We start from the raw sequence: 11,560 nt of genomic DNA, 5'->3' as shown, positions 1-11,560 counted from the left end.
GAGGGAGTATATGCCGATGATCTTGTGATCTTTTGTGAAGCCAAGGAAGAACTGATCAAGATTATTAGAATGCTACGGGTGTTTTTTGAGGCAGTCTCTCTCTAGTTTAGCTGGAAGAACAGTTCCATCTTCCCTGTTAATGAAGTGCCTCAAATGCGGAGACTTGCTAATATTCTGGGATGCAGAATTAAGAAATTCCCAACAGTGTATCTTGGCATGCCATTGGAGAACAAACTTAAGGAGCTGGTGATATGGGATGTTATCATTGAAAAAAACTGAAAGAAAACCAGCTAATTGGAATGCTCAATACCTGGGTGGGAGAACTACTCTAATAAACTCAGTTTTAGATTTTTTCCCCCACTTATGTTATGTCTCTATTTCCTTTGCTTGTTAAAGTGGAAGAAAGATTGGATTGGCTACAAAGATACTTTTTATGGTTGGGTAATAAAGAGGGTAAAGTTATACATTTTGGTAAAGTGGTAAACTGCTCAACGCAAAAGTGATGGAGGTCTTGGCACCAGAAATTTGGGGTTGCAAAACAAATGTCTATTAACCAAGTGGTTGTGGAGATTTGGAAATGAGGAGCAAACTCTTTGGAAGGAAGTGGTTGTTAGCAAATATGCTTAGAATGAGCATTAGTGTTCAAATACCATCAATACTACCACCTATGGGGTATGGGGTTTCAATTTGGAGAACAATTCAGAGCTTGTGGAATCAATTGGTATGGAATATCACTTTCAAAGTTGGTGTTGAAACCAGAATTAAGTTTTGGATTGGTACGGAACATCACTTTCAAAGTTGGTGTTAGAACCAGAATTAAGTTCTGGAAATAACTATGGAATGGTCAGGAACCCCTAATGGTTTCCTATCCTAATATGTTCATCCTTAGTCCCATTCCAGATGCAATGTTTAATGAAGTACGGTCTCTTCAAGGTTGGAATTTGAGCTTTAGAAGACTCTTGAATGACTGGGAAATTGGAAGAGTAGCTGCTCTGTTGCAGGTTCTAAATGATTTTAAGGGCTCAAATTAAGAAGCTCAGTAAGATGGAGTTACCAAGCGGGCTTACTATGCTATTAGGGTGGGATATGTTTAGATGGTTTCACACTCCTTGGGTAATGCCAAGAACTGTGAAAGATCTAATGTTGAGTTGGAAGAGCAGGCAAAGACAAAGAAGACGAAGGGATTGGAACATGGTTTCGACAACGTTAATGTGGGTAGTTTGCAGAGATAGAAATAGAAGAGCTTATGAAGGTGTAGAGTCGAGTTTCTTGCATTTGAGTAGTAGTTTCCATCTCCTTGTTTTCTTTTGGTGTAAACAAAAAGTTCCTTCTTTCTTCGAGGATTGGGTGGATTTTGTAGAGTTCTGATCTTTTAATAACCTATGTATACGACCGATTCAGTCATGTTTACTAATGAAAATACTTTTACTTAATTTAAAAAAATGTGATTGACGATTACCGTTGGACATGAATCAAAAGGCCTCTACTATCTTACTTTTCCTAATTCCTCCGCAACAACAACAGCAACAACAACATACCCAGTGTATTCCCATATAGTGGGTTTGGGAAAGTGATTGATGGGGTTAGAACCCACAACCAAGAGGGCAACAATGCTTTAGTAGGCACCTTCTTTGCGACTAGACCAATAACACACTTCATTATCCTAATTCCTCCGCAATGTGCCTTATTATAGATCCTTCAAACCAAACCAACATTTGGGACATCTGAATTTATTAAAGCTACAAAAGATGGTGCCAAGTTTGTCTAGTCTATCCATATTAGATTGTGAGTTGTGTGAAATTGGGAAACATACGCACACTACCTTTCCACATAGTGCTGAGCTTGATAGTCGTGCAGAATCTGGTTTTCATTTGTTCATTTTGGTATTTGGGCTCCTAGTAAAGACTGTTATCTTGTTAGTTTCATTGATGATACTTGAGATGTACTTGAATTTTCTTATTGAAAGATTGTTTTGAGTTATTTTTATATTCAAGAGTTCTTGTGCTGCAATACAAAATCAATTTAGTGTTGCTATTAGTACTTTTCGTAGTGACGATGCCTTAGAATACTTATTCTCTTAGTTTCAGCAGTTTATGACTTGTGTGTACACCCTTAACAGAATGGGGTAGCAAAAAGAAAGAATAGGTATCTCATTGGAATGACTCACACTGTCTCATTGAATCTCGTCTTCTTGTTTTCTGCTGCATTTTTCTTATAACCATGGTGTTCGGGCCAGCTTTCGCGAGCCTCGACTAAATCCACGGGATATCTGCCACCTTCATCAACAACAAATATCAGGTAACTCTGTAGGACAGATGAGAAGAATCACCTAGTATTGGGATTTGAACCTGAGACGTCAAGTTCTCAACCCACTTCATTGACCATTAGGCCACACCTTTGGATGCCTTCTTAATTAATCAAATTTCCTCATCTTCCATTCAATATCAAATTCCTTATTCCATATTATTTCCTCAGTGACCTTTGTACTCTCTTCCCCTTTTGTCATTGGGAGCATATATTTTGTTCATAACTTGGCCCCAAAAAAGATTTATTAGCCTCTTGTGCTCTCAAATGTTTCTTTCTTAGTTATTCTGGGATTCAAAAAAGGGGTGTGGCCTGGTTGACAATGACATGGGTTAAGCACCATGAGGTCTCTGGTTCAATTTCCAACAGAGACAAAACAACACTAGTTGATTTCTTTCCTCTGTTCTAACCTTGATGGACAGAGTTATTTAATACATGTTGATGGGAGGTTGCAGGTATCCCATGGAATTAGTTGAGGTATGCGCAAGCTGGCTCGGACACCACCGTTATAAAAAAATGCTACTCACCCAATTTTTGTCGGTACCTTAAATCACCTTATGTCATATTTTCTTAGTCTCGACCTTACTTTACATCTTTTGATCATCTTGATCTCTTTGAGGTCTTACCTATACTGACTTTTGAGGAATCTACGATTACTTCTACATCTCTAGTCTTAGTTCCACCATTCCTGGCTTATCATTATTATCCGCGTCCAACATCAATCCCGACCGGACCTGGCACCTACTACGAATTTGTCTCCTCCCAGTCAATTGATTGCACTTTGAAAAAGTATATGATTTACTCATAATATTAACCTCCATTACACTTTTTTAGTCATCACTGCCTATCATCACCCCATTGTGCCTTTGTATCATCCTTTTCCTTTATGGCGGTCTCCAAATCTAAGGTGAAGCTTGCTTCATTTTCAGGAGAAGCAGACTACGGTTGACGGGATTTCTGTTTTACATCTAGCAGTTGGTATGACTCGTGGTAAAACTGTTTACTTTGTGTTCTATTGACATTCTGCTCCAAATATGTGTATTTATTTGGTGGATTATGTCGATGATATCATTATAAATCGATATCATTATCACTGGCATGAACAAGATGATATCATTAATTTAAAGCAACATCTCTTTTAGTGTTTTTAAACTATTGACCTCGACATATTTTCAGTGTTATCAAAAGCAAAAAGTGCTGAAAAGCTTCAAGGTCCATTGGAGCTTTAAGCACAAAGCGCAAATAAAGTGTGGGCTTAATGAAAAAAGGCATAAGGGAGAAAAGTTACAAAAATATATGTTTAGTCCAAAACTAATTACTATTAGCATGAATGACAAATATATGAACAAAGAAATTGAAAACAAATTACGATATTGTGATATCAATTGTTAAGTGTCGCATATTTAGAAGAGGCTCGTTGGAAATGAAAAATATGACTTAGAACCTTGACGACGACACTGAAGCATTCATTAAGCGAATCGAAGTGCGCAACACGTTTTGAGCCTCACTTTAGGTCGTAAATGTGCATTTGATAACACTGCATATTTTCTAGGTATTGAGGTTGCCCAGTTCAGATCAGATATTGTTACTTCTCAATGAAGACATTCTTGAAGAAACAAGAATGCTCGGATGTAGACCCATTGACACTGGTATGAGTCCGAATGCTAAACTCTTGCTAGAACAGTGGGAGCTACTCAGTGATTTTAAAGATAAGCTAATTGGTAAGTTAAATTATCTAGTGACTAGACCTGAAACAACCTTTCTAACCAACAAAGGTAGGGGTAAGGTCTACGCTCATCGTACTCTCCTAAACCTACTCATGGTATTTCATGTTTTTGTTGTTTACTAGAGCTGACATTTCTTTTGGCTGTGAGTGTTGTAAGCCAGTTTATGGATTCTTCAGGTGATAGTCATTAGGATGCAGTTGTTCGCATTCTACAATATATGAAGTCAGCTCCAGGTAAAAGACTACTTTGAGGATCAAAGCCATGGGCAGATCATTGGTATAAGATGCCGATTGGGCAAGATCACCGTCTAATAGATGTTCTATATCCAGATATTGTGTTTTAGGAGATAATTTGATGTCTTAGAAGAGTAAGAAACACAACGTGGTTGCTCGATCTAGTGCAAAAGCAAAATATTGAGCAATGAAGGTAGCAACTTGTGAGCTAGTTTGGATTAAATAATTGCTCAGTGAACTAAAATTTGGAGATGAGTCCAATGGAACTTGTATGTGATAATCAAGCAGCCCTCATAATGCATCAAATCTGATATTTAATGAGAGGACTAAGTACGTTGAGATTGACTGTTATTTTGTACAAGAAAAGAGAATCTCATGAGATATTGATACAAAATTTGTGAAGTCGAGTGAACAACTTTGCAGATATTTTCACCATGTCCTCACTGTCCCTCATATTTGTTACATCTGTAACAAGCTTGGTACGTATGACTTCTACGCACCAGCTTAAGGGGTGTGAGCTAGAATAGGAATGGGATTGGAATATTGTGTCCTACATGGAGAAAGATTGTAATGTAGTGTCTATAAATATGGGTTAGTGTAATAATGTAGAATACACAATTCAATTATATTTTCCCGTCTTTATTTCTCACACATATGTTCTTACTTATTATGGTTCACTATTTTTCTCCAAAATTTTCTTATATAACGCAGGCAGTAATGGTATTACTGAGGTTACTGTTGGTGTTGCCGCTGTTTTTGATGGTCATAATGGTGCTGAAGCAAGTGAAATGGCATCAAAGCTATTACTACAGTATTTTACATTGCATACATTTTTTCTTCTTGATGCAACATTTTCGGTTCTTTCGAGGAAAATGATTGGGCTCTTGCCAAATGAAAGAGGACAGAGTACTCTACAAGACCTGAACTGGGAGCTGGATGAGTTGAAAGTTGGGAGGTCTCTGCTACAGGCCTACACTCTGTTCTTTTTCATTGTCCTCTTGAAAGCAAATACAATTATGTACTAGATTAAACTCTTATCAATTATGAGAAATTAAACATGGAAACTGTTGTTTGTATGCGATATGCTGTTCAGTCCCTTTTTCATGGTAACACATGAAAACCAACATACTTTTAAGAGTGCTCCCCTCTTTTCCATTATTTTAAAGAAAACCCACTAAACAGAAACATAAAAAAAGTAGGACACCTCTTCTTATTGATTATATCTAAGGCTTGAAGGAAGACGAGCAAAAGTTCTTGATTCCTTTTGTGGAGTCTTTAGAAGGTTGCTGCATCATTGCTAGTTTAATTCTGTATACAGGGGCATGACAGTGAGAGTAGATGATCCTTGCGTAGATTCTCAATGTGAAAAGGTCAAAGGGGAATAATATTACTTATTATGCCCCCATTTGGCCATAAGAATTTTTTACTTTTTTCCGGATTTTTTTTTTCATTTCTTCCAAAAATGGTGTTTGGCCATATGAATTTCAAATTCAACTTGGAGTTGTATTTGGAAAAGTGAAAACAAGTAAACTTTTTTCACTTACTTCTCTCAAAAAAATTCAAAACAAACTCCAATTTATATTCATGGCCAAACACAAGTCCAACTTCAACTCCAACTCCAAAATTTTTTGGTTTTCATGGCCAAACACCTACTATATATGTGTAATCTTAAGTCTAAACTAGAATCCTGTAAAATGGTGTTTTAAGGTACCGTCTACTTTTTAATTTTATTCGCTATTATAGGGTCTCATTTATCTGTATTTACTTATCCGATAGCATCTCGTATTGTCCAAACTAATTTCATGATGTAATTGTCCAAGGAAACCTGTAATTTTTTCTATGTAGGCTCAAGTTGACCGTTTCATCAATCATTGATCGATCTTTTCACTTGGAAATATTGAAGGAAGCATTGCTAAGGGCAATTGATGATATTGACTCTGCATTTTCAAGGGTAACCTCCTAAGTTGTATCTCTTTTGTTAGGCCGATCAGACTTAAATATTTGTTATGATTTGTCTTAATATTAACTTGTCTGCTTTTGAAGGATGCGTTTCGACACAATTTTGATTCTGGCTCTACGGCCACAGTTACTCTTATGGCAGAAAATCAAATTTTAGTTGCCAATATTGGAGATTCAAAGGCATTTTTATGCTCTGAAGAATTTAAATCTCAAGAAGAGTCTAAAGGTTGGAAAAGTTCTTTCAGCTCTATGTCAAGTAATATTCTTCATGCTCTCTACTTGTATGCTGTATAATGTCTTTATAACAAAACTCATATTTAGAGTATGTATGAGTTGCTCGGTGAGCAATATAATGGCTCTAATTTCTTATTATGGCCATTTTGGTGGGTTCTTTCAGTATTTGAACTACTGGTGGAGATAGTTATTTTAATCCTCTTTTGCTTGCAGCAAATTTATTAAGGTTATATAGGCAAACAAGAGGCTTTGGAATTTTCGAACCTGTGAAGAACTTCCGAAGCTTCAAGTTGGCAGCTCCTGACCAGTGGCCTTTTCTGATTGCTAAGGAACTGACTAGAGACCACCATCCAGATAGGGATGATGAGAGGTCTCGAGTGGAGACTGCAGGAGGACATGTTTCTAAATGGGGTGGCATAGCTAGGGTTAATGGTCAATTGGCTGTTTCTAGAGCAATAGGTGATGTGTATTTTAAAAGGTAAGATTCACATTTTTAGGAAGATCTTTGTAAATATATTCCCACCTTTGCTCATCTGCAGATTTGTGGTGGACTTGGGTGCATGCATAAATTTTTGTGCATCTTAATTGATGAACCTGGATGCATGCTTTGATTAATCTGTGTTTTAAAATACTGAACAAGAAAACATGCATCGATTCATCTGCTTTACTTTTTCTGTAGAGTACTTGATATATGACTTATCAATTTCTTGATGTATTGTCAGTTATGGCGTTATATCTGCTCCTGAAGTCACTGATTGGCAACCTTTGACAGACAACGACTGCTATTTGGTGGCTGCATCTGATGGTGTTTTTGAAAAGCTTAGCTCACAGGATGTTTGTGACATATTATGGAATTTGCACGCTGATTTCTCTGTACAATCAGAACTCACTTATTCATGTTCATACTCCTTAGCTGACTGCATAGTGAATGCTGCTTTTGAAAAGGGTAGTATGGATAACATGGCAGCTGTTATCCTTCCAGTTAGATTGAATGATTCAATGCAGACAGCAGTGAAGAAAACGCATGGAAGAATGAGAAAGTTTGATTGCTCATCTTTAGGAGATAGTAAATATATTTCTCAACATTCAGGTAAAATTGAGTGCTCTTCATCTTTTTACTCGTGAGACCACGAATAACTAAGAGATTCAGGATTTGACCAGGGAGTCTAAGGCGCCATTTGTTTTTGTTAAGATTAAGGCGTTGGAATCGTAGCTGCGTATTTGATTATTGCGATGCTGTTTCTAAATTTGAACAGGGAACATTTAAAACTATCTGTTTTCTCAACTTCTGAATCTATATAATTTATCTTTATTTGAAAATTAATAAATATAATTTAAGAAATAAATCTTATATCCAAACAAATATTAGCAAAAATATTTGGATTATATTCTGAAAATCCAAAAGCTAGTGATGGTGGTAGTTGGCAGCTAAGTTGCTCGGACTCTCCAAAAATGTTGCCACACCCGTGTCGGGTCCTTCAAAAATACACTATTTTTGGAGGATCCGACACACCCGTAGACATTTTTGAAGAGTCCAAGCAACTTAGGTTGGCAGAAGCCATGGTTGCTGATGATAATTGTGGTTGTTGGAGGAGGATAGCAGTAGTAATTGTGTCGTGCCGGTTGTGGTGATGGTCAAAGGTGACAACTGTGTGGGATGATGGTAGATAATGGTGGTTGACAATGGAGGTCACTGGTATTGGTGGTTGTGCGGTGGATGTAGTTGGTAGCGATTGTGGTCGGTGGTTGAGGTGGTGGTAGTCAGTGATGGTGGCTGCGGTGAAGGTGTTTGTGGTGGGGTGTTGGAGGACATGCGAAGGTGGTTGCTGGTGGTTGGTGTGTGTGAGAAGGAAAGACACATGAAAATATAATTAAGATGCATAAAATAATTGTCTTACATGGAATCGTATTTGTATATGGACTTTACGTGTGCTATATCCCTATCAATGTGGGACACTTAAATGTATTATATACACTAATATTTAAACACTCACCCTCATATGTATCGAGCTTGTTACATATGTAACTAATACGAGGACTAGTGTGTGATTGAATTAAATGCTAGCTGATCATAGTACCAGTGTGGGATTGAAATATCTGCAAGCTAATCATTTGACTTCAAAACTTTGTAACAGTATCTTTTGAGAATATCTTTTCTCCGACGAAGTGAAAATCAATGTCAACATGCTTAGTCCTCTCATGGAATACTTGGTTTAAGTCAATATGAAGGGAAACTTGATTATCACACACAAGTTCCATCTAACTTATTCTTCAAATTTTGATTCTTGGAGTAATTGTTTGATCTAAACTAGCTCACATGTTGTCATAGCCATTGCTCGATATTCTTATTCCGTACTAGATCGAGCAACCATACCCTGCTTCTTGCTTTTAAAGATACCAAATTATCTCCTACTGAAACACAATAATCAGACCCTTCCTACCCTACCCAATCAACATCTGCGTATCTAGCAATCTGCTTATGGCTTCGATCCTCGAACATTAGATCTTTGCATGGGGCTGATTTTATGTACCGAAGAATGTGGATAACTGTATCCCAATGTATCCCAGGGAGAATTCATAAATGATTTACATCTCTTACAATAAGGGAAATGTTTGGCCTTGGCACTGTTAGGTAATTCAACTTTTATCTTATAGGATCACTAAGAGGTTCCCTCGGTCTTGACAAAAGCTTGACATTCATATCCGTAAGAATGTCAATGAGTCTACAACTCGTCATTCCTATCTCCTCAAGAAGGTCTAAGCGTATTTCCGCTGTGAAATAACAATACTTGATCTAGACTGAGCGATCTTAATACCCAGAAGATACTCAATTTGCCCAAATACTTAAGTCTGGGGGTGTTGAAGGAGATGTTGCATCAAACTAGTGATACATGCCTAATCATTGCTAGTAATAACAATATCGCCAACATAAACCACCAAATAAATACATAGATTAATGTGCTGGACTTACCAAACCAGGCTCGTGGATACTGTCTGAGACCATAGAGTGATCTAGCAATCGACATACAAGACCTCTAGAGCCCGAGAGATGAAAGCAGGTGGTTGCTTCACATAAACCTCATCCTCAATGTTACTGTGGGAAAAAAGTAACCTTAATATCCAGAGGCTAATGATGAGCAATGATCATAGCCATGCTATTTTAGTCACATGAGAGAAAGTGCCATTGTAATTAAGCCCAAACATAAAAGTATACCCGTTTGGCAATAAGTTGGCCCTTAAGATGATCAATTTGGCCGTTTGAACCAACTTTGACTGCTTAAATAGGCAATAAAAAAAATCCTATGATTCTCATCTTGAAAAAAGAATATAAAGCTATGCCACCTCTTATTCCTTTCTCCTCCTCTAGCTGCTTGTGAAGGGCAATCGACCGATCCCTTGATAACCAACAATAGGTAATGAAGGAGGGGGCCCAAGCTCCCAAGTATCCCTTCATCAATCATAGCCTAGCCTGTTGCCATCTTGGATGAGACAGTGCTTCACTGGTAGACCTAGGGATGAAAACAAAAGACTAGATGATATAAAAGCTTAATGGGGTGATGACAGACGATAAAAACATAAAAGGATATAATGGGGATTAGCATTATGAGTGGATCATATACCTTTTCGATGTGTAATTAGTGGACTAGGAGGAGACAAGTCCATAATAAGTGTAGGATCAGGTGTCAGACGTGAATCATGTGGCCTGGTGCTAGATGCGGACGACAATGTTTAGTCAAGAGTGGACGACAATCCTGTGGTTGGGGATGTAGGGGATGGAGGAGCGAGCTACAATAGACTCCTAAAAAGTTGGTATAGGTATTCCCTCAACACTATATTGAAAGATTGGCTTGGTATGTTTCCAAGCTGACACGACTCACAATCTAATGTAGATGAATTACGCACTATCTTCCGAAGCGTGGATAAACTCGGTCTCAAACATCTATGAATCAAGTCTATAGGATCTATAACAACACATGCTGTAGAGAAATTGGGAGAGCTAAGGTAGTACATGCCTTTTGATTCACTCCCTACTCCAATTGTCTGCCTTTGTTGCGGTCCTGCATACCAACAGAATCATCAAGGAAAATTATGGCACAATTGAGGAGATTAGTCAAACGACTAACCAAATGCAAGACTAAAAGGACAACTAGGAACTTTAAGAACAAAATTTAGAGCAACAAGGATAGTTGATTAGCTTGTCCTACTCCTTTTGCTTTTGTTTGGAACCCATTGTCTAAAATTACAACGGGGAGAGACTGTGAATAAATAATTTTTGGCAAAAGTGATTTATTACCAAAAATATGATTTGAAGCGTTTGAGTCCACGACCTTCGTTCCAAAAGTATTTATTAGCCTGTGAAGCACAAGCAAAGAATTACCGACACCAAAAGTATTAGCTTGCATTAGAGGGAACTTGTGGAGATGTTTACTTACTTGCTTGATACTAAAGAAGCTCGTTGTATCCCCTTTAGGTAAAGAAAAGCCCTAATCACACTTTTAGTCAGTCTGAGCAGCATGAGCATTTTTGGGGGTTGACCATGCATAGAATAGCATACTACACGAGTGTGTCCAAGTCTGTAACAATAACTTCACTTGGGTTGAGATTTTCTATTGTCTGAGATGCGAGAACAGAGGAATCAACTACTTGTGATTAGATCACTATGTGACTGGGTGCCACATCAAGTTTATCCACTGTAGGAACAGTTGGATAAGCAAAAATCAGTTCATATACTGAATCAGGGTCATTAGACAGTTTAGCCCGTGTAAGAACTAGAAACATGTTAATTGTTGCTTTTGTTTTTCAACACTTGCGGTAACTGGCATCAACTTCTGGAATTCCTCCATGACTTCCTGTACCTTTCCCAAGTAAGTAAACGTGTCCAGTTCCTGTAATTTTTAAGTTTGTTATCCGAGATATCACATTGTAAAAACGATATTTGTCATTATTGTATAAAGTGCGAGCCTAACTGAATAACATGTCTAGAATGGACGGAACAAGGGCATCTATTTGGGATTGATAGATCGCCACAAGAGACTACATAGTTGAGCGCCAACCTTCTTCAACTGTACCCAGACTTTTTCATCTACTTCACTAGCTTTTGCG

The 11,560-nt window shown here is 37.7% G+C and overlaps 1 protein-coding gene across 9 annotated transcripts in view; it reads left to right on the top strand.

Annotated features, from left to right (window-relative positions):
• LOC107853145 overlaps nt 1–11,560 on the top strand; it is an 80,918-nt gene that overhangs the window by 4,620 nt on the left and 64,738 nt on the right. For 4 of the 9 annotated variants that reach the window (XR_007052913.1, XM_047408007.1, XM_047408005.1 and 1 more), the window contains exons 2-6: nt 4,976–5,219; nt 6,110–6,215; nt 6,308–6,449; nt 6,671–6,935; nt 7,180–7,547. Coding sequence is in view for 8 of the 9 variants with exons in the window: in XM_047408007.1 (XP_047263963.1) it covers nt 4,976–5,219; nt 6,110–6,215; nt 6,308–6,449; nt 6,671–6,935; nt 7,180–7,547 (1,125 nt within the window). In the remaining variant the exon portion in view is untranslated. Of the gene's footprint in view, nt 1–3,233; nt 3,295–3,856; nt 4,265–4,975; nt 5,220–6,109; nt 6,216–6,307; nt 6,450–6,670; nt 6,936–7,179; nt 7,548–11,560 lie in introns of those variants that run through there. The other 5 variants (XM_047408008.1, XM_047408009.1, XM_047408006.1 and 2 more) reach the window with 5 other exon arrangements.

The sequence above is a fragment of the Capsicum annuum genome, chromosome 3, assembly GCF_002878395.1.
Source record: "Capsicum annuum cultivar UCD-10X-F1 chromosome 3, UCD10Xv1.1, whole genome shotgun sequence".
Lineage (NCBI taxonomy): Eukaryota > Viridiplantae > Streptophyta > Magnoliopsida > Solanales > Solanaceae > Capsicum > Capsicum annuum.
Note: the sequence above shows the minus strand (reverse complement) of the source record. Positions and strands in the feature narration are given on the sequence as shown.